The 25989-nt window shown below is 53.6% G+C and overlaps 1 protein-coding gene across 5 annotated transcripts; it reads left to right on the top strand.

Moving 5' to 3' along the window:
* Positions 1-84: 84 nt before the first annotated feature.
* Positions 85-25407, top strand: LOC116943275 (uncharacterized). Of its 5 annotated transcripts, none has more exons than XM_076067662.1 (7): positions 85-4141; positions 6887-7658; positions 10830-11060; positions 15111-15333; positions 20370-20573; positions 21898-22026; positions 22171-25407. In XM_076067662.1, the coding sequence occupies exons 2-6, from the start codon at positions 6959-6961 to the stop codon at positions 21995-21997; spliced, it is 1458 nt and encodes a 485-aa protein (XP_075923777.1). In that variant the 5' UTR covers positions 85-4141; positions 6887-6958; the 3' UTR covers positions 21998-22026; positions 22171-25407. The 5 variants fall into 5 exon arrangements, with proteins under 5 accessions (XP_075923777.1, XP_075923779.1, XP_075923778.1 ...); XM_076067664.1 differs by having other exon boundaries at positions 6878-7658; positions 10842-11060; XM_076067663.1 differs by having other exon boundaries at positions 6878-7658; positions 21909-22026.
* The last annotated feature ends 582 nt before the right edge of the window (positions 25408-25989 follow it).

Raw genomic sequence — 25989 nt, 5'->3', positions numbered from 1 at the left:
TGTGCGCTGTGCGGCTGTGTCTCGGGTGATGTGTAACGATGCTTCACCTCGTTGGGAGGCGTGGGACCCCGGCCATGACAAGCGAGGGAATATCCCGTGTTTCACATCTCCTCCCCCCCTCGCTTGTCTGGCGACCTTCAGCTTGGTGGTGAACTGCTGTGATTCAAGGGTTGGTGGATCGTGCAGAGATGTGAAACTCTGAAACCTGGGCCTTGTGGCCAAAGGAAGGCAGTCTAGCATATGGGTTTGTCAACTCATATCGTGGACCATTGAGTGTTATCCCCTCATATGTGATCGGGTATGTTTTCTTTTATCTGGTTTCCAAATAAAACAATTCTTAAAATAATTTGCCAAAAATTCCGATGGGAGGAGCCTCCTGAAAAAGTTATAGCCACTCAGGTGCTGCAATGCCCCAGTTTTAATAAAAATATACCATACATAGAGGATAGCACTTTAACACGGGTGCACACACGGAGGTTCAGCACCACAGTTGTACTGTCATCTGCTTGGCCGCCTCAGAAACCCATTGGTGTGTTTAGGAGTTTCATAAATCTTTACGTGATCCACAACTCTTCTCTCAAGCACTGGATCGCGGGTATGTGCTTCCACATGCCACAGAGGTGCCTGCAATGTATGTATGTTGAACTATCGCACCGTGCGTTTCTAACTTTGCTAAAGCGGAAGTGTGGGAAGAATGTTATTCGCGTGGAGTGGCCCAGGGTTGTGGAGATGCCTTCAAGATCATTCACCCTCGTCTCTCCGCAGCCTTGCATACGTCACGCGCACGAGTTTAGCATCGCACGTTTGTATCAACTTCTCGCAGACTAAATGCCCACCATGGGATAGGTTATTTCCTTTGCGAGTCGACTCGTACAGACATCTGTTCCACCTTGCAGCCCAGCATATAGCGCTTGCTGTTCCATGGCAGTCTCCCATTGCAGACACGAGCCTTGCTTGACTATCTCCAAGTATTGGATACAATCATGCTGAATTGGCTATTACAGGGGTGAGAAACCGGTGACTTACTTTCACGCAGCCTGTAACTCCGTTTCACGTGGCTATGGCCTGTGACTTAATTTTATGTAACCCGCAGGTATAGGAGGCCGACCACTTCAAAACTTCCCACATTTCTCCACGAGTGCAATTGGGTCCTGGAGGAAAATATATTTTCAACGACCTTGCAACAGCACTTAATTTTCACACGCTCAAGTATTTCCTGTCAATTGCTGCAAGGGCCTTTTTGTAATGATTGGTGGTCTTGTGAATGTGTGGGTTGCCTGCCCGAAGGTATTTAAAAGCCCATTCGGTTCTCTAAAAGGAAAAAGGCTCCGAAACTTGGCAAGACCCTCTTGAAAAAAAGTCGAGGTTTTCCAAGGAAAATGATCATGAAAAGATAATTGATAAACTGCCAATTTGGTCTAAAACATACCGATAAAAAACTTCTATGATGTACACTTGAAATGGGAACACGGATAAAACAACTTAAAGGTGTGCAAAGAAGTATGAAGAAATGCATGCTTGAGGTTACATGTGGAGAAAGGACGAGTGGATTTGAAGATGCACTGGTTAAAGACGTCCTTGAACGAAAGGGGGCTTGGACAACACATGGCCGTAAGGGATGGCCGGTGGACAACTGGCGACGGAGCCGAATGATGACATGCCTGAGAGGTCACACTGAGATGGAGTGGTGATCCAACAGCGTGTGCAAAAGTGACATGGATTGTTGCTTCCGTCACAAGACTGAGTGATGGTGGCTGGAGAGACCTTCATCCGGCAGTGGGTAGAGAACTAGGCTGATTTTTGTGGCGTCACTTGCACGCTACAGCAGTGACTGATCGGGTGGGTTCAGGGTCCTGTGGCGTCATGGCTTAGTATGGTCAAGGTTAGGATGTGTTTACTTGGGATGGGTTGAATCCGGTGTGAATCAATTACTCAATTTAACCACGTAGGCTTCCGTGACTGGTATGATAATACATGTTGGGTTCGCGCAAATGTAATTTTACAACTAGCAATACGGAAACCATTGGCCCTTACTAGTGGACGTGCCTCCTCGGAAGCAAAGTGACCAGTCCTGTGCAGCACAGCGACAGCTACCACTGGTGGTGGGGGCCGGCGAGGCGACCCATTTAAATGAAATGTCTATCGCTTGTCGAAGTGCGCTCGAGATAAGTTCTGGTCACGTGGGATTATGCCGGGTGGTGTCAGGGATCAGACTTTTGTCAAGTGGGGGGTCAGGTCAACAGGTTAGGTTCGCTGGGGTGAGGTGGTGACGTCATGGTCAGGGTTAGGTCAGCTGCGGTGAGGTCGGATGAGGTTGAGGGCGCCTGGGCTCCACGTGTTGCCGGACTCTGGCTTTGAGGCTCGCTTGGTGGTGAGTGGAGGACCCGACTGGTTGCGTCATGTTTGCGCGGGGGCGTGTATGAGGCACGTGTTTCCAAATGGGTCTTCTCTGCGAGTGTGCTGCTGCTGAGCGTGCACGTGAGCTATGCCTTCAATTGAACACGCTGCATGTGTGAGTAAGCTGTGCGCGCTATGTGGCCTATATGGCTGACCGTGAACCCATCCGCTGTATGAGTGCTATATGGGCTGTATGATGTCTATGAAGTTGTTTATTTTGACGAGTATGTATTGGTTTACTATGTGCTATGTATGAGCGTGCTATCTGCTATGTATAAGAGTGCTGTGCTGTTTGCTATGACTGCGGATGCCATGTCTGCGATGCTTTTTTATGAATGTACTGCACTGAGTATGCTGTCTGCTGTGCTATGTATTAGTGCTATGATGCACTATTAATGATTATGCTATGTATACATGAGTATAATACGTCAGCTATGTGCATGCTATGAATGAGTGTGCTGTCTGTTATGAGTGTTATGATTTTGCTATGAAACGTATGAATGAGTGTGCTGCTGTTTGGATGCTACGTGTGAATGCGTATGCTAGGTCTGCCATATACGGCTTGCTGTGGAATAGTAGACATTGTATGGGAGCAGCAAGTTACAAGTGTGTTCTACGAGTATGCTATAGGTATGCTATGCTGCGAGTGCTCTGGGTATGCTGTGCTACGATTATGCTATGATACGGGTATGCTATGGGTATGCTATGCTACGCGCATGCTATGGGTATGCTATGGGTATGCTATGCTAGGAGTATTCTACGGGTGTGCTATAGTATGGGTATGCTATGGGTGTGCTATGGTATGGGTATGCTACGGGTGTGCTATGGTATGGGTATGCTACGGGTGTGCTATGGTATGGGTATGCTATGCTCCGAGTATGCTACGGGTGTGCTATGGTATGGGTATGCTATGCTATGGATGTGTTATGGTATGTGTATGCTATGGTATGGGTATGCTATGGTATGGGTATGCTATTCTACGAGTAAGCTACGGGTGTGTTATGGGTGCGATGCTGCGCGAGGTGCATGCTCGCTCGGCGGGCTGTGCTCCCGTGATGCCCCGCGCGCACTAGACATGGCGCCGTGCTGCCCGTACGCGGGGGGAGGCGCTCGCCTCTAGGCCTCGCGGCGCGGGGACGCGGGATCCCTGATCCCCCTCACCCCTAATCCCCCTGATCCCCTCATCCCCTTACTCCTCATCCCCTCAACCCCTCAACCCCGTTCTCCCGCTCGCTGTACTCTCTCCGATCCCCCCTCGTCTGCCTACTCCCCCCGACTCCTCACCCCCGACTCCCTCGCCCCCTACTTCATCCACTGATCCCCTCGTATTCCTGCTCCCCTGATCCCAACCACGCTCACTCCTTCATCTCCTCTCACCGCCTGGTCCCCTCTCACTCCCTGTCACTGCTCAACCCCCCCCCCCCTCTCTCTCCCCCCCCGTTCTCTTTTCCCTTATCCCGCCCTTTACCCCCGTACCCGGTCTCCTCCTTGATCCCTCTGCTTCTTGCTGCTCACCATTCCACTCCCCTCTATTCCTTTAACGCAGCGACCCCCTCCTATACTGCTTGGGCTCATCTCTCTGCGCCCACCTTACTCCCTGAGACCCCAATCCCCTCTGCCCCCCCCCCACTCCTCTTTGACCCCCTCCCTGATCCCCAGCCACGCCGTAGCCAGCTGAAGGCCCCCCCCCCCCCCACTCGGTCTCCCTCCCGCGTCGCCTGTGGGGCCTGCCGACTTCGCTCGCGTGAGTTGAGGCATCAGTGATGCGGGTGCGGTGTGGGGGATCGGGGAGTTGGCCTTCGATTGTGCGGCGGGGGAGGCAACTATCAAGGGAGTGGGGATCAGGCTTCGGAGGAGAAGGGGGGGGGGGGTCTGTATCCGGGGATGAGGGATCGGAGTAGGGGGGGGGGTCAACTGATCCGAGTGGGGATCAGGGATCGGAGGCCCAGGGACTCGGTTATCAGGGACCGGCTATCATTGACCGGGGGTGTAACCAGGACTTAATTTCTCACTGGGGTTGGGGGTAGCTTCTAACGAGTATCCACAGTCCATGGCGATGTGCTGCTGTGCTAGATGAGGTGTGCCTGTTATAATGTAGCACTGTATTTAGCGTCGTTGGGATACCACAGTGGGGTGGGCTGGTGGATAGTGCTGTAGCAGCCATAGCCGAGCTTGCTACGGCGTGTGCTGGGTGCGGAGATGTTCATTTTCAGGGTCTCCAAACCCGGCTGGAATGATTCTCCGGGGTGAACCCAATTGCGAACTTAAGGGATCCGAATCGGGAGGGGGGAGGTTCGAGTATCATGGTCACTGATCATAAAGTCGGGGGGTGTGAGGGAGTCCGGGTTTGGGGTGGTGGGCAAAGCTCCCCAGAAACCGATGGGTAATGAACATAGGAACCGATGCGGGCATGAGGAATCCATCAGCGAAGTATTTTGAGAGGCCACAATCCCAGGATCGGGGTTGAGGTATTGGGTTGCCCGCCCAAGGAACTTTTGCGGTCCATTTAATGTCATTATAGTGCCCTCACATTGTATATACACGTGGAACAACCAACCTCACAACGCTTGCCAACATGAGGGTGAACCTAGCCTGGTACAGAAACTTCCGCACTTCCCGCCAAACGTATTGCTGCTGCTGTGGTGGTGTTCATGCGGTGAGGTGTGTGTGTGGCTGTGTCTTTTGGTGTGAGGTGCACCCACAATCGCCGTGGTGACGTCACCGCCACTTCGTGGCTAACAGCGATTGGTGTGAGCTGTTGGCGCGGGCTGTTGGTGTGAGGTGTGTTGGTGTGAGGTGTTGGTGCGAGGTGTGTTGGTGTGAGCTGTGGGTGTGAAGTGTGTTGGTGCGGGCTGTTGGTGTGAGGTGAGTTGGTGTGAGCTGTTGGTCCGGGCTGTTGGTGTGAGGTGTGTTGGTGCGAGCTGTTGGTGTGTTGGTGTGAGCTGTTGGTGCGAGGTGTGTTGGTGTGAGCTGTTGGTGCGAGGTGTGTTGGTGCGAGCTGTTGGTGTGTCCGGAGTGGTGTGGTGTTGGTGTGGCGTGTCCGGAGTGGTGCGAGCTGTTGGTGTGAGCTGTTGGAGTGAGGTGTTGCGTGTCCGGAGCGGAGTGTTGTGCGTGGCTTTTACGAGTTATGTTTCCCTGTGGTGCTGTCAGGTGGCGTTGTTGTGTTTTTCACCAAGTAGATTGACAATCTTTCCATACCTATCTATACTCGTGGAGTTTTTCATCTGGGTACAGATACATTGGGGAGGCTGCTGCTCAGGTGAGCGTCTAGGGATGGCTCCCTATCGTTAAACCATTTTATTGTCCACTGCCGACCTGGCTAATTACTGCCCATTCTGAGGAGTTGGAGACTGCTGCTAAACTCCGTAGCTTGTCAGAAAGAGGTGATGGTGATGGGGGTCTTACCGTCAGCTGCACCAAAATGGCAGCCTAGGAACTCTGTGTCATCAACACTCCCTCGTCCCTCCGTGAGTAACGGTGTCGTTTTCACGGAGGGTTGACGACTTCTCATATGTGGGCAGTGTGTTCGAGACCAGTTCCATTGCGGCAGGAGGGGGGAGGTCTCGTTCAGAATTCGTCGAGCAGCAGTCCATTGGCCGCGCGTAAGCTGCCTTGGCCTGTTTCCTCCCCACGAAGCTTCGGCTGGATCTTTTCAGTCGCAATCACCCCCCCCCTCTTATCTGTGCCTGCAAAAACGCCTGCAACCCACCTTGCAACATGCAGACGGCTCTGCCTACGATCCGACCTGGATGTATCCATATTGGACATTTCAGATCCCTGAGAGATCTGGACCTAGTCCCAGCATTGACCTCCGCAACAAGCGAGGCTGCATGGCCTGGGTCATGTAGCCCGCATGCCCAGCCACCGCGTTCCCAAACAGCTTCCGTTTTGGCCGGATAGAGGGGGCTAAACGGGTGCTGTATGGGCTATGGAGAAAATGGGCTAATGTGGTACAAGAAAATGTCGACCTGATTGGACTTGCGAATCACTGGGTCCAGTGGTGTCAGCCTCTGTGGAGGAGGCCCGTGAAAGTCGCTTCTGTGCAGTTGAAAAATACTGCTGGGCTGTTGGGAGGCAAATATGGAGGAGGGTAGAGGAGTGACCCTCACCAGCGAGCATAGCGATGGGTAACTAAAATACAGTAAGGTGGCACGGTAGGGAGCGTAGGTGGTGCATGGCCGATCGTTCAAATCATATAACCTGTAACACCTGGGTCTACCCCTGTACCTCCTGACAACGAGCCTTTGATACTTCACGTGGCCTCAAAGTGCACCGAGTTTGGCACAAGCGCCATGATGACATTACCACCACATAGTGGCAAATGGCAGCTAATTTGGTTGTCGGTCGTCTCTAGAGCCACCGCCATTATTAGTGTTATGCACAATGTCTATATCCTGCATAGCATGTGTATTGGGTGTTTGTGTGTGTGTGTGTAATTTACACTGCGTGTGTCTCCGTGTGGGGTGTGAACGCCGCTCATCCCCCTCAGCTCCACGCCGCGCGGCATCCCTCGGGCCACGCTCACGCCCCCCCCCCCCCCCCCACGGCACCGGCAGTTGCGATGGCATCGGTGATGTCCGGCGGCGTCGACTGGCTGCTCTTACCCTTCGACCTGTACGTGGAGATCTTCCAGTACCTGACGGCGGGCGAGCGGGCGAGCGCTCGCGTCGCCTGCCGGGCGTTCCGCGCGCTCCTCGACCACCCGTGCCTGTGGCACGACCGCACGGTGCGCCTGCGCGAACTGCACCGCTACGACGCGCGCACCTGGCGCACGCTGCAGGGTCGGCGCGTCAGCCGCGTCGAGCTGGCGCGCGCCGCCGCCAAGGACCTGCGCCGCCTGACCGCGGGCCTGCCCGACGTCACGGCCGTGCGGCTCACGGGCCCGCCGCGGGCCGGCGCGCTGGCGCCGCTGGCCGCGCTGGCGAGGCTGCGCGACGTGTGGCTCGACGACTGCACGCGACTGTCGGGCGCCGAGCTGCTGCGCGACGTGGCGCCCTTCTCGGGGCGGCTGACGCACCTGACGCTGGGGAACCTCACGAGCTTCGGCGACGACGACCTACGCCAGCTGGCGCGGCTGCAGAACCTCGAAGCGCTTTCGCTGCGTCGCTGCCTCAAGAGCTCCGGCGGTTTCAGCATCTCGGGCCCTGCGCTACAGTACGTGCTGTTCCGGCTGCCCAAGCTGCGCTCGCTGGCGCTGTACGCAGCCGGGCTATCGAGCGACGGGCTCTCCCTCGCCTTCACGCCGCCCTGCCAGGACCCAGGTAGGGGGCCCGTACGGCCATTTCGCTCTCTTTTTGGGGGGGGGGTGCAGTTTGGTGGGGGGGTCGGTGGGGATGCGGGGGGAGAGGGTGGAGGTGGCTCGGCGTGGCGCAGAAAAGGCCAGCATTGAAGAGCGAATGGAGAGTGAAATGCGGAGCGGGTGAGGTGCTGGGGGGATTGGTAGTGGTCGAGGTAGAGTCAGTGGGAGGGCTAATACTGTGAGCTGGTTATGGTTGGGGTTTAGTAGCTGGTTGTTGAGTGTGGTAATGGTTAAAAATAGAGCTACCACCTGGTTGACTGGTGTAGTTAAAGTCAGTGGGAATGCTGAGTGACTAACTGGTTGGTGGGTTGACTGGAGGTGGTGGTAGGGTAAGTATGTGTGGCTGGCTGGTTGGAGCAAGGGCTTGAGTTGGTTGACTTCTGAGCTCGGTCACAGCTCACAACTTTCCCGGTTTTGGATTTTCATTCCTGGAGTGGTGGTGCAGTCGGCAACCAGAGTTCGAATCCCCCTCACGGCTAACATCGGTGACGAGCATTTGAACTGGTCCTGGGCCTCCCCGAGGTTGACTGCTTTAAAACGAGCAGCTAATGCGTCATGTAAACATCAGCACTGGACAGAAAAAGATGGCCGGGTGTGGTGCTGGCCACCCACGATCTCGTGTGCCGTGCCGGAATTAATAGGTGCTCGCTAACAGTCTGTTTAGGCTACACGGGAGGGCTGCTCACACCACCGGGGGTTCAGGACATCAAGACCGGAAAATACAGCCGCATTTTAGCCACGACTATCGCTGGGTTTATACACGGGTAGCGGGATAAATTGTTTTGGAGGCAATGGTTGGTGGATCACGTCGAGGTTTGTGAAACTCCCAATCCCACAAGTCTCTGACTTGACCAGGAGATGGCAATACAGCAATCGGATTCGTGAACTTGTCTGTATCGTGAACCTTTGAGTGTGATCCCCTCGTATGCATGGTGGGTTGTCTCTGGCTACTCTGGTTTCTTCCCATACAAAACAAAATGCTCGTTATTCAAACGTTGTAATGGAGAAGAGAGTCTCCTAAAAAAATATTAATACCAGCATTCATGTAAATGAATGTCTAAGAGGCTTGGTAAATGCTTGGTTTTGAGTTGGATAACCGGCCATGTGGCTCCTCTGCAGAGCGAGTGGCTCGCCATCGCAAGCGCCGTGAGTTAAAATCCTGGTTACGGGGGTTGATTCGGCCCATCATCCATCTAGAGTCTATGAACGAGCACCACTTCGTGTGGAAGTTTTCCAGTGATTGTCCTTTGGAGGGATTTCCCTCTGCCGTGTCAATGTGGAATTTATTCCACTTGTGCTGCCGGAGCGTGAACGGGACATGTGAACGCCGGTGCCTCAATGCTCATTTGAGCGGGAACTCTGACTTTGGAATCTGCTATTTACGGTGAATAGCAATCATAATGTATAGTCCAATTTCAGTTCATTTCTGGATGAGTGCCTTCCCACACCGTGTCAGTCATTTGGAGGGGGGGGGGATTATTTGGCCATACTTCACCAAGCTGGTCAATGTGGGCCAATGAAGGAGGATTCCCCAAACCTCTTCGAATATCACGCTCCACCGATATTAGCTGTTGCCTGGAATCGAGCTCAAGTCGCCGGGTTCATAGTAAGGTTGTTAAAACATTGGTTTTGTGTCCATTACCAGTAACCACATTGCCTAAATTTTGTAAAACCCCGGCTCACGGTGCCACACGTACAGGAAACTCGAGACCAATGAACGTAACCTCTTAAACTGAGAAACGAAGGGAGTTTCCACTGGTCTAATTGTCGCACACTGAACTCGCAATCCATTCGGTTCGTTTCCATCTCCTGGCGCGGTAGTGGAATACAGCCACAGTCAGGCCAGTTAGGACGACCCCACTACCATGGCTGCATGTGCTGTGCAACATCCTCCCGCCAAAAATTCGCCGCCAAGATGTTAGGCAAAGTACATGCGGCACCGGAGTTACCCCTTCGTGTCGACATTTTCAAGCCCCACCACCCATGCGCCTGAAGTCCCGACACCCAGTGTGGGCAATACCACAGCCCGAAGAGTGGAGTGACGAATTGAGAGCCGTGAAAGTGCCGAAAACTGGGACCTCGTAAGCGATCCATCCGTCCAGATGCCTGGCTTCGACCTCCCAAGGCGCCACTGAGTGCAGTTAAACCACTTGCGGTGTGACCAGGGAGTGTGTTGCTGCTTCCGAACATCGATGGGGCATACTATGTGACAGCCCCACTGTGTGAATGCGGGGAGCCAGGAGACCACGGCGCACGTCGTCTTTGGCTGTGAGGTGCCTCAGGGCAGACTGGTTGCCCTGCACGTGCTGGAGGAGGAGGCTGCAAAGTGGCCCTGTGGCTATGTGGGCTGACGTCCATTCAAAGAACATTTCTTGATATATATTGTAAATGTGTCTGGTGTTTTGACTTTGGGAAGTCGTGTGAAATAGAATTCGCTAAATTAATAAACTGCCACCTCTTCAAAGACGTCTGGTCAACGTGGAGGATGAGACCAAATATCTTGAGCTTCCTGTAGTCGAGGTTCCTTCCGTCAGCAGTGGTGTGAGCATCAAGCAATTGCATGGCTGCCCCTGCACCTTTTTGACACATGGCCATCTTGCCGTTTGTCCATCCACATGTGCCAATCATTGCATTTTTTTGTTGAGAAACGGTTGCAGGTTCCGCACTACGACAACCGGTAATCGAAAACAGTGATTGGTTTGCTGGTTGTCGTTGCGTCGTAGCTGTACAGTGATCACTCTGAAAATAATCTGCCCTGCCTGAGCCGACTTGCACCTACAGTGAATTTACTAGTTACTGTTGATTGACATTTGTGCAATATATTTTATTTCTCACGTGATGCTTTTGTTTTTAACACCGATTTCTATTTTCTTCGTCGCTACGTTTATTTTAATTTTTTGTCTGCTTTTGCAGTTTCGGAGACCCAGGTCTCTCTTTGCAAACGAGACTCATCCCGGCCCCTTTTAAGTTCTCAACACGTTGAGTTCAATAGCAAAGTCAACTAAAAAACAACACTAAAAAGCATCGCAGCGCGCTACCCGGTGCGCCCTGCGGGATAAAAGTTTTAACGGTTGACGCTGCTGCTGCTGCCATTGCTGTTGCCGTCCCCGGCGCGGCTGCCGCCTGCTGCCAGCGTGTAACGCAGAGGGCGATCTCCCCTGCATCAAGTCGCTGGCGCTGGAGAACCTGGGGCTGACGCACTCGCTGAGCTGGCCGCTGTCTGATGAGGCGCTGGATCAGCTGGCGAGCGTGCGCACGCTCCTTGTCAACTCGTGCTACCTGTTCCGGCGGAGAGACCTGCCCATCCGTGAAGTCACCGCTATCTTCCAGCGCCTACCCAATGTCGTGCACCTCGACCTGGGATGTGAGTGTGCGCGAGGTGCGCAGTGTGTGTGTGTGTGTGTGCGTACGCGAGCATGGTGGTGTGAGCGTGTGTGTATGTGGGGAGCGGTGGTGTAGCGGTTAGCGCGCTGCGCTACGAACCCGGCGACCCGAGTTCGATTCCCCCTCGCGACCAACACCGGTGATGATTATCTGAACCGGTCCTGGACCTCCATGGGGTCGACTCAGCCTTGAATGAATACCTGGTGCGGTGTGTAAATATCGCCACTGGGGAGACAAAGGGGGCCGGGTGTGGTGCTGGCCACCCAAACCCCTCATGTGCCGTGCCGGCCTTCATGGGTGGTCGCAAACAGCACTTGCCCCAACAGTCTGTTTAGGGGGAAATTTGTCTTCGTCTTTTGATGGTGCGCGTGAGGGTGGTTGCTGTGTGTGGGAGGGAAGTGGTGTTGATGTTTGTGGCTGTAGTATGGGTGTGTCGATTCGGCCTTCATAGAGTACCTGGTGCGGAGTGTAAACACTAGCACTGGGGAGACAAAGGCAGCCAGGCATAGTGCTGGTCCACACGACGCCCCTCGTAGCACCTTGCCAGTCTTTATCGGTCCTTGCTAACAGCACTTCCCGCAATAGTCCGTGTAGGCTACACGGGCGATCTTTGTATTTGTACATGTGTGAGAGTTACTACTACCAGATCATCTCCATCCTGAGGTGAATTCTTATTTGCCATCGTCCTACCAGGCTCACAGAGTGGCCAGCAGATGGCCTCCGTGTACCGTATCACGTTCCCCTTGCAGTAGCGGTCTTGCCGTGCGTTCTGTGGGTGTGCTGTGTGTATGGGCTTGTGCTGTGTATGAGGCTATACACACCGGACCAGGCTGCGTGTACCATACCTAGTATTGGCTAAATACCAGGGTATACACTCATGTCCTAGGGTACACATCTGCACAGGTACATGAATGGTACACAGTGTGGTTTGTGTACGATTCGTTGTCTGTGTGGTTTGGCATGTGTACCCATATGCCGGCAGATGCCACATACTGAGCGTGTACTCATACTGTGCGTGTTCCGAATAGAGATGTGTTGATGTACTGCATGTGTACCTTGCCAATGCCATAAGAGTACTCTGTACTGTGCGAGTACTATGTCGGGGCGCCGTGGTGGCAAGATGTTAACTCCCTCACCTGGTATGAAGGAGCTCGTGGTTTCTATCCCGACCCAGATGCCTGCTGTATATTTGGAGTTTGCATGTCTCTCTCCCCGTGGTCGCGTGGATTTTTCTCCAAGTCCTCTGGTTTTTCCCTGCACATTTAGAAATATGTTTTTCGAGTATTTGGCTGCTATAAATTTCCACATGATAAGCCACTTCGTTGAGCTATCATTTGTGGCCAGGTCACTTCTGAAAAAAGAGCCATTTGGCTCAGTGGGCCTTACCTGGTTAAACAAAAATTCAATATTTCCTCCTTATTCATGAACTTGCTATCTGCGATTTTGCTTATCCGCGAATCGCATCTGGAACACCACATGACTACTTCATCGACAGAGAGTGATGAGGTAAAGGGATGGTAGAAAATATGATGCGAAAATGTGATGAGATTTTTTTGTTTATGTATTTATTCATAGGCAAATATCATCCGCAAAACTTGCTATTCACGATCATTTCCGGAACGTATCCCTCGTGAATAACGAGGGAATACTGTAGTTTAATTTTTTTTTATCTTGGGTACACGGTGACAGGGTGGAATAGAGGAGGGGAGACGGCACAGAGGTGAGAGGCGGTGGTGGGCGGGGGAGTGTGATGGAGGGTGATGAGAGAGTGAGGGAGCGGAGAGAGAAATGGGGAGAGAGAGCAGAGAGAATACAGAACAGAGCGATAACAAGAAAGGAAGGGACAGACGAGGGAGAGAAAAAAAGAGAGTTAGAGAATGGAGCAGAAGGACAAGAGATAGGGGGAGAGAATAGGGAGAATGTCAATGTAGAAGAGGGGGAAGGGTCCGTTTAGTGTGGCAGAGAGAGGGGAGAGATTGTACCGAGAGCTGTGATGGGGGAGAGACATGGAGTCTGTATGGGAGAGGGAAGATTGGAAAATGGGTCGATGTGAGAGATGTGGGAGATGAGGATTTAGGGCCGTGTAGAGCCATATCTCCTCGTTAGAGATTCCCTCTGTCCTCCCACCATCACTGCCCCTCACCCACACGACTCACCACCCACCACTCCTCACGCACAACACTCCACCACCTTTCCTTACGTACACTGCTACACCACCGCTCCACCACTACTGCTACACCACCACTCCACAACCGCTACACCAACACCGCTCCACCACCACTCTGCAACCGCTCTTCACGCACACTACTCCACCACCACTCCACCACCACTTCTCATGCACACTGCTACACCACCACTCCACCACTACTGCTACACCACCGCTCCACCACTACTGCTACACCACCACTCCTACACCACCGCTCCACCACTACTGCTACACCACCACTCCACAACTGCTCCACCAACACCGCTTCACCACCACTCCACAACCGCTCCACCACCACTCCACACCCGCTCCTCACGCACACTGCTCCACCACCACTCTACCACCACTCCACCACCGCTCCTCATGCACACTGCTACACCACCGCTCCACCATTCCACTCCACCACCACTCCATCACCCATGACCTCTTCACACCAACAGTGCTCGCCGCCCACCACTCCGGACACCACGCCATGAGTGTGCGTGAGCGTAGCGTGAGTGAGTTAGTGCTTGGTGTGGGGGTGAGTTTGCGAAGCGGTGTGTTGGTTCAGTAGAGAGTTAATGTCATTCTGTATTACATCACAGTGTCGTGAGAGATGGTAGCGGCTTGGGGGAGGCCCTCCAGCAGTGGATAGATCACGACTGATGACCATAATAATGATGGGTGTACTACATCTGTTATTGCCGAGCATCTCCTCGCTTGACCCCAGTGTCTGCCCTCTATTTGGTTCCTGCCTCTCCGTCGCTCTGTGGCGTCACAGCGTATCTCTTCCATCGAGGTTGTAAAATGGGTTTGACAATTTCTCTCTATATTTGTTTTTTTAATTAAGGCCTTAAATGGTGCAAGCCTGAATGACCATCGCTTTCCAATTAATCAATGCCTTTTCACGGTCCGCTAGAGCCAGGCATCGTGCCGTTTTATATTCTTGTGCGTTCTCTAGATTCTCGTTCTCTAGATTCTGGTGCGCGTCTTGTCGGCATTGTGCACTGTATGTATATGTTGTGTACGTCTGTATGTTTGTCTTGTGCACACTTTGTGTTTGGATGATTGGGCGCGGTGATGCAGTGGTTAGCGCGCTGCGAACCTGGTGACCCGAGTTTGATTCCCGCTTACGGCCAACACCCTTGACGATTACATGAACTGGTCCTGGGCCATCCCGCAGGTCGGCTCAGCCTCAAATGAGTACCTGGTCCAGTGTGTAAACATCAACACTGGGGATAAAATTGGATAATTGTGGTGTTGACCACCTTGTGCGCCGTTCCGGCTTTCAGCATAACAAGAAATAAGAATACAATAACAGCTCGTCAGTACCAACCACAATGACAACAACACAACAAAAACAACGACACAACATGCCCACCAAGGAGGATCAGCCGCGGCTGTTACCAGCTTCACCATCATCATCATCAAACTCAATCTCCTGTTTCCCCCACAGTCCACAACTCCCTCCCCACAGCCGTCTGAGCTGTCCACTCCCTGCCCTTGTGAAGGCTCAAGACCTTTTCTCTCCTCCTCTGTCCATGACTCACTGCCTCTGGCGAGAAATATATTAGGTGCACTGTGTCTGTACAGCATCATGACATGCGGCCGTGTGTCTTTGTCCCCCGTGTTCCTCTTGCCCTGTCACCCTAACCGCCTGTGCCCCTGTTTCCCAATGCCTCCATCCTTCTCCCCCCTGTTTCCTTCTCCCTGCCCTCCTCTCCTTCTCTTCTCGTGTTTCTGTCCGTGCCCTCCTGTTTCCCCTGTCCCTCCGTCCCTCTCCCCTGCCCCCCACCGCGCCCTCGTGTCGCTCGCTCCCGTCCCTCCTTCACTCCCCGCACGTAGCCACGAACTGCAAGAACGCGGTGCTGGAGCACGTGCCGGCGTCGTTGCAGTCGCTGGACCTGCGTGACTGCTACAGCATCTCGGGCGCCGGGCTGCAGTTCCTGTGGGAGCGCGCGGGCACCTCGCTCCGCCACCTCAACCTCTCGCTGTGCAACCGCGTGTCGCACCAGCCGCTCGCCGTGCTGCACAAGCTCTTCCCCAACCTCGAGAGCCTCGACCTCAGGTATCAACCTCCTCATCATCATCATCGTCTTCATCATCGTCTTCATCATCATCTTTATCATCGTCATCATCTTCGAAATGGTTACCGTCGTCTTGATCGCCATTGTCTCCAGAGTCGTCCGGAACACGTGCAGCCAGGGTGTGCAGTGGCAGGGACACCTCGGTAGAAACCCACGTCACATTTACACACGTGTTGATGTCCCGGCACGGCAGGGAGTGCAGGGGGGTGAGGGGTGTTGGGGGTCAGCAAGGTGGGGGGTGGGGGTGGTGGAAGAGGCAGGAGGAGGAGGAGGAGGAAGGGGTTGAAAAAAGGGAGAGAGCATTTCCCGGCAGCGTGGAGGTTAAGACAGCCTGACATTTCACTCACAGCGACGACGTCACGAAGGGTCAAGGTGGGCCGGCGTGGGGCAGGGTGCGGTGGGACACCGCGGAACTGTGGGGGAGATGAAAGCAGGTTGGGTGGGGGGGTATTCGAGAGATTTGGGGAGAAGAGGGAGGGATAGCAATTTGACGGGGTGGGGGGCCATTGGTGGCATTGGGATAGAAGGGGAAGTAATTGGGGGGAGGGGGGCTGTGTGGGAGACAAAGGTGGGATGGGGGGGAGATATTTTCTGTTGGGTAATTGGGGGAGGGAGCTACTGGGGAGATGCAGAGAGGGATACGAGAGGGATGCCGTGGCCCGTGTCCATCATTGAGAAGGGAAAGAGATTTGGGGGGCTTGTGGGGATAGGAAGGTGAGGTGGGGGGTGACGGTGTGGACTGAATAGACGGGAAAGAAGGGGCGTGGTGAAGCAGGAGGACTGGGGTCCCATGTAGGAAAGAGGGCACAGAATAAAGAGTGACGGTGGGGGGGGCCTGAGATGGAGAAGACAGAGGAGGGAGGAGGAGCTTAAGAGAGGCGGGGGAGGAGAGGGAGGAGGAGTGGGCCCTGTGGGGGGTGTTGCGCCGTGTTTCATCGCGGGGCTGAGCGGCCGTCCTTGGTTGCCGTGGCGACGGCGGCACCTCATGATTGAACAGATGTTGGGTCTAGGCTGAATTATGAATCACGTTGCCCACACTCTCCCGCCTCTCTCCCTCCCCCTATCCCGAACTCTCCCTCCCACTCTCCCGAATTCTTTCCATCTCCTCTCCCCGCTGCCAGTGACGAATTTCTTGCACGCACGGTACACGTGCCGTACACGCACTGCACGCGCGCCGTGCACGCGCAGAGATGGGTGACTCCACCACACCCATGCACACGCACACAGGGAGAGCAAGCAAGAGGGAGAGATTAAGTGAGAGAGTGTGGGTGCAGGAATGAGTGAGTAATAGATTGAGAGAGCGTGCGAGAGGGCGAGCGAGTAAAAGAGCGAGCGAGGGCGTAAGTGGGAGAGCTGGTGAGTAACAGAGACTGAGTGAGAAAGTGAGCGAATGAATGACAGGATGGGAGACCATGAGAGGGTAAGAGAGAGAGTGAGCGAGAGGGTAAAAGAGAGAGAGGGTAAAAGAGAGAGTGAGCGAGAGGGTAAAAGAGAGAGAGGGTAAAAGAGAGAGTGAGAGAGAGGGTAAAAGAGAGAGTGAGTGAGAGGGTAAAAGAGAGAGCGAGTGAGAGGGTAAAAGAGAGAATAAGAGGGTAAAAGAGAGAGTGAGAGGGTAAAAGAGAGAGCGAGAGAGAGGGTAAAAGAGAGAGTGAGCGAGAGGGTAAAAGAGAGAGAGAACGAGAGGGTAAAAGAGAGAGAGAGAGAGGGTAAAAGAGAGAGTGAGCGAGAGGGTAAAAGAGAGAGAGAGGGTAAAAGAGAGAGAGAGAGGGTAAAAGAGAGAGAGAGAGGGTAAAAGAGAGAGCGAGTGAGAGGGTAAAAGAGAGAGCACGAGGGTAAAAGAGAGAGTGAGAGGGTAAAAGAGAGAGCGAGAGAGAGGGTAAAAGAGAGAGTGAGCGAGAGGGTAAAAGAGAGAGAGAGGGTAAAAGAGAGAGCGAGAGGGTAAAAGAGAGAGAGAGAGGGTAAAAGAGAGAGTGAGTGAGAGGGTAAAAGAGAGAGTGAGAGAGAGGGTAAAAGAGAGAGTGAGAGAGAGGGTAAAAGAGAGAGAGAGGGTAAAAGAGAGAGTGGGAGAGAGGGTAAAAGAGAGAGGGTAAAATAGAGAGTGAGAGGGTAAGAGAGAGAGGGTAAAAGAGAGAGTGAGAGAGAGGGTAAAAGAGAGAGCGAGCGAGAGGGTAAAAGAGAGAGCGAGAGAAAGGGTAAAAGAGAGAGCGAGCGAGAGGGTAAAAGAGAGAGTGAGAGAGAGGGTAAAAGAGAGAGGGTAAAATAGAGAGTGAGAGGGTAAAAGAGAGAGTGAGTGAGAGGGTAAAAGAGAGAGCGAGAGAGAGGGTAAAAGAGAGAGTGAGAGAGAGGGTAAAAGAGAGAGGGTAAAATAGAGAGTGAGAGGGTAAAAGAGAGAGTGAGTGAGAGGGTAAAAGAGAGAGCGAGAGAGAGGGTAAAAGAGAGAGAGAGGGTAAAAGAGAGAGAGAGGGTAAAAGAGAGAGAGAGGGTAAAAGAGAGAGTGAGAGAGGGTAAAAGAGAGAGGGTAAAAGAGAGAGTGAGAGGGTAAAAGAGAGAGAGTGAGTGAGAGGGTAAAAGAGAGAGTGAGAGAGAGGGTAAAAGAGAGCGAGTGAGAGGGTAAAAGAGAGAGTGAGAGAGAGGGTAAAAGAGAGAGTGAGAGGGTAAAAGAGAGAGTGAGAGAGAGAGGGTAAAAGAGAGAGTGAGTGAGAGGGTAAAGAGAGAGCGAGAGAGAGGGTTAAAGAGAGAGCGAGAGAGAGGGTTAAAGAGAGAGCGAGAGAGAGGGTAAAAGAGAGAGAGGGTAAAAGAGAGAGCGAGAGAGAGGGTAAAAGAGAGAGAGAGAGGGTAAAAGAGAGAGAGAGAGGGTAAAAGAGAGAGAGAGGGTAAAAGAGAGAGAGAGGGTAAAAGAGAGAGTGAGAGGGTAAAAGAGGGAGTGAGTGAGAGGGTAAAAGAGAGAGTGAGAGAGAAGATAAAAGAGAGAGAGTGAGTGAGAAGGTAAAAGAGAGAGCGAGAGAGAAGATAAAAGGGAGAGAGTGAGAGAGAGGGTAAAAGAGAGAGTGAGTGAGAGGGTAAAAGAGAGAGAGAGAGAGGGTAAAAGAGAGAGCGAGTGAGATGGTAAAAGAGAGAGCGAGTGAGAGGGTAAAAGAGAGAGTGAGAGAGAGGGTAAAAGAGAGAGTGAGAGAGAGGGTAAAAGAGAGAGTGAGCGAGAGGGTAAAAGAGAGAGTGAGAGAGAGGGTAAAAGAGAGAGAGAGGATAAAAGAGAGAGCGAACGAGAGGGCAAAAGAGAGAGGGAGAGAGAGGGTCAAAGAGAGAGGGAGAGAGAGAGCGAGTGAGCGATCTTGACCCGTGTGGCCCCGGCTGTCGAGGGAGCCATTCTGAGTGGCCGGGCGCAGCGATCCCTCTCAATTAGACGCGGCTTGTAGCTGCTAATGCGGATGAATGAATGTCACCTGCGTGGGCCGTGGGGGGGTGGTGAGGGATGTTTGTGTGTGTGCGCGCACGCGCGTGTTGGTGTAGGGAGCGGTAGTGTAGCAGTTCGCGCGCTACATTACGAACTTGGCGACCCGAGTTCGATTCCCACTCACGGCCAAAACCAGTGACGGTTATTTGAACCGGTCCTGGGCTTCCCCTCGGCCAGGGGTGGGGAACGTGCGGCCCGCGGGCCGTATAAGGCCCGCGAAATCATTTGGTGTGGCCCTGCCAAAGCAACCGCAGGCGGGACTCGAAATTCAATAAATCCAGGAGCAAACCTGGAAAAGCAGTTGCGAGTAGCAACATCTATATACCAGCTAACATCACACGCCTCACCAAACAGAAGCAGTTCCAGCCATCACATTAGGGGTGAGTTAATTAAATGTTTGACCAAATATAACGGGCTAATTTTCAAGTTGATAATTTTGTATGGACCGCGAATGATGTTATAAATATCCAAATGGACCTTGGCAGAAAAAAGATTCCCCGCCCCTGCCCGAGGCTAAGTCGGCGGCAGGGCGTGGTTGCTGGCCACTCACCCCCTCGTGTGCCATGCCTTCATAGGTGCTCGCTAATGACACTTGCCCCAACAGTTTATTCAGGTTGAATGGGGGGGTGGATCTTTGTTTTGTGTCGGTGTGAAGAGAGTCGTGTAGTGGTTTCCACACTGCAATACTAGTCAAGCAACCTAAGTTTGATTCTCGTTCATATCCAACATCAGTGACAAATACCTGTGTGTGTATGTCCATGTACCCCTGTGTGTACCCATGTTTGTGTATATAAATAGCCATGCTATCCTGTGCATGTGTGTGTACCTGTCTTTGTACATGCCTTTGCTAACCTCTGTGTGTATACTTACCCATGTATGTGTGTGTATAACCATGCTAACCTGTGTGTGTACTCATGCCATAACCCCCTTGTACATGAGTGTGTGTTTACCCGTATGTGTACGCATGTTCGATTCTTGTGGGGAGCGGTAGTGTAGCGGTTAGCGCGTTGCGCTACGAACCCGGCAACCCGGGTTCGATTCCCGCTCACGGCCAACACCAGTGACAATTATCTGAACCAGTGCTGGGCCTCCCCTAGGTCGACTCAGCCTCAAATGAGCACCTGGTGCGGTGTGTAAACATCGCTACTGGGGAGACAAAGGCGGTCGGGCGTGGTGCTGGCCACCCACCCCCTCGTGTACCGTTCCGGCCTTCATAGGTGCTCGCTAACAGCACTTGGCCCTACAGTCTGTTAAGGCTACACGGGGGATATTTGTATTTGTGCGCTACGAACCCAGTTGCGTTCCCGCTCACGACCAAAACCAGTGATGATTATCTAAACCGGTCCTGGGCCTCCTCTAGATCGACTCGGCCTCACACGAGTACCTGGTGCGATGTATAAATATCGCCACTGGGGAGGCAAAGGCGGCGGGGCGTGGTGTTACCGACCGACCACTCCCTCGTGTGCCGTGCCGGCCTTATTAGCCGCTCGTTAACGGCACTTTCCCCAACAGTTTGTTAACGCGACACGTGGGGGGGGTGCGGGAATCCTTGTGTGCTTGCGTCAGCTCGTGTAGGGGCGTGACGGAGGGCGTGCTCAGCTCGCTGGCGTGCTTGCCCCGACTGCGCATGCTGTGCCTGCGCGCGGTGCCCGACCTCCCCGACGACGCGCTGCGCCGCTTCCGCACGCTCACGCACAACCGCGTGCTCCTCACCCTGCCCCGCGAGAAGGAGTGCAACCACCAGATGTACGGCCTGCGGGGTCGCGACCGGTCAGTTTGCTGGGCCGCAAGCGCGCCGCACGAGCGTCGCCACGCTGCACCGCGAAAAGCGCCACCCTGCGCCGCCATCGCGCGCCCCCTGCCACCTTGGGTCACAGGAGCGTAAAATCGGAGACAAGCCGAGTTTATTGGTTTTGCGTGTATGCGTGTACCTTGCACTTCTTCTTTCACACCGTCTGTACGGAGGTGCAGGGGACGGATAACTAACTAAACACAGAGAGCATTTGCAAAGAAAGTTAGTTTTAAGTCTGTATTTAAAGGGCATAGCTCCGGGTCACTTCTTAATATCGGAAGGAAAAGAGTGTTCCAGATCGTCGCAGAAGCGCGTCTGAAAGCACGCGATACGGTGACCGTGTTTGTTCGATAGCTAGCCAAAAGCCGCTGCAAGGACGACTGGCGTTTGCTTGATAGTTGATGCTCCTTGACGAGATCAGCAAGGTGTTGTGGTTCATTTGTGGCAAGAACTTTCTGTGTAATGAGTGCGACCTTATAATGTATTCGTTCAGAAACCGGAAGCCAATGCAGCTAAGCGAGCACCGGACAGACACATTTGGATCTTGCAGTACCCATCACGACACGTGCTGAAGAATGCTGCAGCTTGCTAATATTTTTTCAGACGTCCCGTAGAGGAGTGAGTTGCAATAATCGAGCCTTGTCGATACAATGCTACACGCCACCGTGTTGGCTATGTTATGACTCAGTAGTGGTCGAATGTATCATAGAGCCCTGATATGAAAATTGCAGGATCTAACTATATTTTGCACGTGGTGATCAAATGACATTCTGGTCGAGTATGGTGCCGAGGCTGCGACCGCCACACCTTATCCTCCCACAATTTATTCCGCCTGAGCCTGAGTGCCAACCAGCAGAACCTCTTGATTTTTCTGGATTAAGTAGCATTTAGTTTCTTGCAAACCGCACACGTGCACTGCTCGCGTGCAATCTTCGAGGTTACCAAGGCTCTCCCTATCTAACTTTGACTTAACTGCGATGTACAATTGTGGGTTCCTTCCCCAGTGCCGATGTACAATAGCGTATCCGTTAGGTGCGGCCTCGTGCTTAATTATGTCCGGTCAGTCATATACCCAGGTTTCGGTAACGGGCCAATATGTCGAATCCACAATCGTTGATCAGATCCTGGATGAGCGCCGTCTTGTAGACTGTGGAGCGTGCGTTGACCAATCCAAAGTTTTCACAGGCGAGAACGAGAGGGACCAGGATAAGTATCATGTGCAAGAGTGACCTGGGTATGAGATAAAGTCCGTAGGTTGCAGGATTGAGATTGCAGGATCGAGGCAGAGATGACCAGGCGCAGGCTTTTCCCAGACTCCTGCTCAGGATCGGATTCACAACGTTCCGGGATTTGTTGGTGCGCGGGCCGAGCTCGCCTCTTGCCAGGCGCCTGCACACACTGACGTGGTGAAACCTTCCAAGTATCTCAGAGGTAGCTCTCGCAGTGTTTTGGAACGTGGTGACGCCCGAGGTAAAGATTCTGTGTATGGGGGGAGGGGGATCTTTGTTGTTGTCATGGTAATCGTGATGCATCCCCACCCTCTCTCTCCGTGTCTGCCCCCCACACCCCCAACAGTTACACTCTCGCCTGCCCGTGAGTCCCCACGCGTTCACGCAGGGATCTCCGGGGGGTCTCGGAGGCTTTCGGGGTCCCCGCGGGGGGCGCAGGGAAGGTGAGGTTGAATGACGTCGGAGAGATGGAGCCCCCATGAGGAATTCTGGGGTCCCCCCGCATCTCCGCTCCTCCCTTCCCCAATTCGACCCCCACTCCCCCCCCTCGGCGAGGGGGCGGCCCCCACTTCTCTTGCTCCCTGTGGGAGACGCGATGGCACTGCCGCTCCCGCTTGAACTTACGTGGGGGGACGGAGGGGCCCCCCAATCCGTGAGCGTGGGCCGGCACGAGGAAGGACGAGCAAGACAGCCGGGATGGCACGCGACATGGTGACCCAGCTGGGTCGGCCACCCAGGTGACCCGGTGACCTGCTGACCCGATGTCCTGTTGACCCAGCTACACATGGTCAAGGCAGGCGGAGGCGTGGATGAGAATGCAGCCGAACTTTTTGAGTTTTTCAGTTGCGAGGGGTGGAATTTACGCGAGGTTCCGTGTGCGCCCATGTGGAGGAGGGGCACACTTCTATGGGCGGGTGCGGAGGGGTAGCGGCTGCTCTCCCTGTGCCCCCCTCCCTTCCCACTCCACCAGGACCCCCCCCCCCCCCCCCCCCACTCCCCACACTCACCGAGCCCCCACCCCCCTCCCTCATTCCCCAAACAAGAAGCCACTTACTCCAGTCTGGGCAACAGTTCACGGCTTGCTCATTGGGGCAAATCGCAATGATTGTGCGAGCGGCAACAGCAATAGCAGCAGCAACGGCAATTATTAATTGAGGTGGATTGGGGTGGTGTGTGTGTGTCAGCCTGGCTTGTATGGTAATCTGTGCTTGTGTGTAGTGTGTGCGTGTTTGTGTGAATGTGTGTGGCCGCGTGTGGTCGTGGGTATTTGTGTACAATCGTACCTGGTTGTACGTGTGCGTGTGGCCATGGCATGTGTGAGTGGGTGTGTGTGTGGCTACGGATGTGGTCGTGTGGTCCTCCCTGTTTACCGGAGAGTGCTGGAATTAACTTACTGAGCCATTTGCTTCTCGGTAACAAAACAAATTAAGCAGCACAGTGGGGTGGGCGTGGTAGAGAGAGGGGAAGAGATATGCAGGGAAAAGTTATTGTTAGGAGAGGAGACGGGCAAGAATTAGAACGGAGTGTTGGATGGGGGCCCATGACCTCCACAACCCCTCTGGTCCCCAGGCAGGGGAGGGGCGGGGTGGGGGGTGGGGGCTCCTGTCACTCAGAACCAGTTGAGGCTCGCTCGGAGAGCCACGCCAAGTCACAGAGCTTGCCACTTTCGCTTGTTGGCAGTCAGCGGGAAACAATAATGATAGGTAATGGCAATATAGGTAATTGATGACTTATGCATCGGGTGAGATCCCATCGAGACGTGGACATCAAACACAGGGTTGGTTGGTGGAGGAGGATGCCGGTGTGAATATCGTGACAGGAGCGGGGGGGGGGGGATCCACACGTGCACCGGCTCGGTGGAGACCCCGGGCTCGCGCGGTGCTGTAGACGTGTAGCGATTCAGCCGCGCGAAACGTCCCCTGGATCTCGATCACAATTCCTGAAGCGGTCGTTCTTCTTGTCGGTGCCGTCATTTGTCCCGTCGCATCTGGACGGGCGCGCCGTGGCCCCGTGTTTCTCATTTCCACCGTTTGTCTCGTCCGTAGTGACCGCTGTCCATGTAACGTCGAGTTTGGACTGTTTGTTTCCTCTGTTTGTTGACTTTCTGGACTGTCGGTCATTTCCGCACGGCATCTCTCATTTCTGCCGTTTGTCGCGTTCTCTTCGTCTCATTTGTTCCATCTCGTTGGTTGTGATTATCATTCTGAAGGGAAAATTCTGAGTGTTTATTCGCACACAGTCATAAAATAATATATCTTTATTTTGGCATCGATCAGCCCCCCCACGCCGGTCTATGTAACACTACCCTTAGCATCCTCCCCGACTTAACTAAAATTCCTCTCTGCAGCGAAAGAGCCCACCGAATGGGTCGGCTCTGGCTCGGCTCTGGCTCGGCTCTGGCTCATCTCGGCTCAGCTCTGACTCAGCTCTGGCTCGGCCTCCAACACAGTGGCTCAGCTCGGGCTTTGAGCCGCGTAGTTTCCTTTGAAAGGTACGCGACGAGCATGCGGCTCTGCTGTGGCCTCAGCGCTGGCTCCGCACGCAAAATCGCGAGCACCGCTGGGGACTGTGCTCAGAGCTGGCTCGAGTTAAGTGGAGGATGATGACTTTCAGCCCGCTCACTTAAGCCAGAGCCAAGCCCGAGCCATGATTTAAGAACGTGGGCCTAAGATTTGTTTATTATTTAAAGCGCCGAGTCACCTGGAAAACCAGTCGTCGTCGCTTCTCAGCGCAAACTGTTCGCGGCAGCAGTAGCAGAACGTCACTGTGTAGCCATTTTTGAAATCTATTTGTTGAAGTTTTTTTACGTTTTTTACAGCGGAGCCATCATCTCCCTTGCTGGGTGATGGTGGGTGGGGGGGGGAGGACTCGTTTACACGCGGGATTTATTCCCGGGTTTTTGCACTCTATTTTGTAATTTCGCCCAAATTTGTGGTTAAATTTCCGACTGGGGTGCAACTGTATGAGTACAGTTTTTTGTTTGTTCTCCCCTCGTTCTTCACAGGGTTTCCTCCCAAATTCCCACCAAAAACTATTAAACAGAAACATAAACCTTACAACGGCAATCTTTTCAAACTTGCCCTCAAATGACTCACCTTACTCGGCTCCCCACCCCCCCTACTGGCAGACTAACGGGCATCGCCGAGCCAGTCGCTGACGTCACCGTATGCCGCACAGGGACAGCTGCCAATGAGAGGGGCCCTGCGCTCCGAGCCACTTTTGTTGCGTGGATATCGAATGCAATGAACGCGTCAGTTAATTTTGTTCGTGGACAATGCGTGTTGCTTCGTATGTCGTGAGCAGTGTTCGCGGTGAATCGCTACATGCCTATTGCAGAGAGTCAGATGACGATGGTGGTGTGGTGATTGTGGTGGGGAGGGGGGGGGGGGTGCTCGGTTCTGAGATGGCTGTGGAGTGCCCTGCCGCTTGTAAATATGATTTATTTATGATGACGATGTTGAGGGCTGGTGCCATGGAACGTCTGTTCGGTGGTCCCGGCATTGGACCCACGCGCCTGTTCACTCTGGGATGTCGCATGCGCGTGCATTTCTCAATAAAAACAACGCTTACTGATTTGTTTACATCCGCACGCGTCACCGGTGATTGCACGCGCACACGGAACGCACGGACCCCGTGCTGATCAGGCGGCGTAAACAGAGCGGCTGCCGTGGGTTTTCTTGGAAGCCGATGACATCAGCGTGGTGATGACTTTGTTTTCCAGAACACGGTGCTTTCCGGCTGATGAGTTCTCACACACAGAGACCCACGGACTCTCGCCGAGACCCACGGACTCGCACCGTAACACGCACACGTCCGTAATAGACGCGGGAGAATAGACTACCGTAAAAGGTTTATTTGCAGCCCTGCCTACTGCTGCACGCAACATAGCCGCTCAGCAGCCTATAGCACCTGATTTATTAATGGCGGTCGCCCATCCAGTCTCATCCCTTGCTTAGCTTGCGAGACGGGTGCTTTCCGGGTGAATTGGTCGTGTCCGGCAGTTGAGTCAGTGGTAAGTGGAACAATTCCCGAAGCCCAATTACAATCCACCCCCTACCCCGTGGGCAGAGCAAATTCAGATCCTTGGACAGCGCCCATTACTCAGGGTCACGGGCGGCTCTCCTCGCACATTTACACTTATCAGCAACCGTTGTCTATCCTCTGC

This window comes from Petromyzon marinus, chromosome 17, assembly GCF_048934315.1.
Source record: "Petromyzon marinus isolate PM22_M1 ecotype Great Lakes invasive population chromosome 17, UKy_Petmar_22M1.pri1.0, whole genome shotgun sequence".
NCBI classification, from domain to species: domain Eukaryota; kingdom Metazoa; phylum Chordata; class Hyperoartia; order Petromyzontiformes; family Petromyzontidae; genus Petromyzon; species Petromyzon marinus.
This window is presented reverse-complemented; position numbering and strand designations above follow the sequence as displayed.

Coding starts and splice junctions, on each gene's coding strand:
- LOC116943275 (XM_076067662.1), top strand. CDS start 6,959: ATGGCATCGGTGATGTCCGGCGGCGTCGACTGGCTGCTCTTACCCTTC. Junction 15,334..20,369: donor CTCGAGAGCCTCGACCTCAG/GTATCAACCTCC, acceptor TGCTTGCGTCAG/CTCGTGTAGGGGCGTGACGG. Junction 20,574..21,897: donor GGCCTGCGGGGTCGCGACCG/GTCAGTTTGCTG, acceptor GACCAGGCGCAG/GCTTTTCCCAGACTCCTGCT.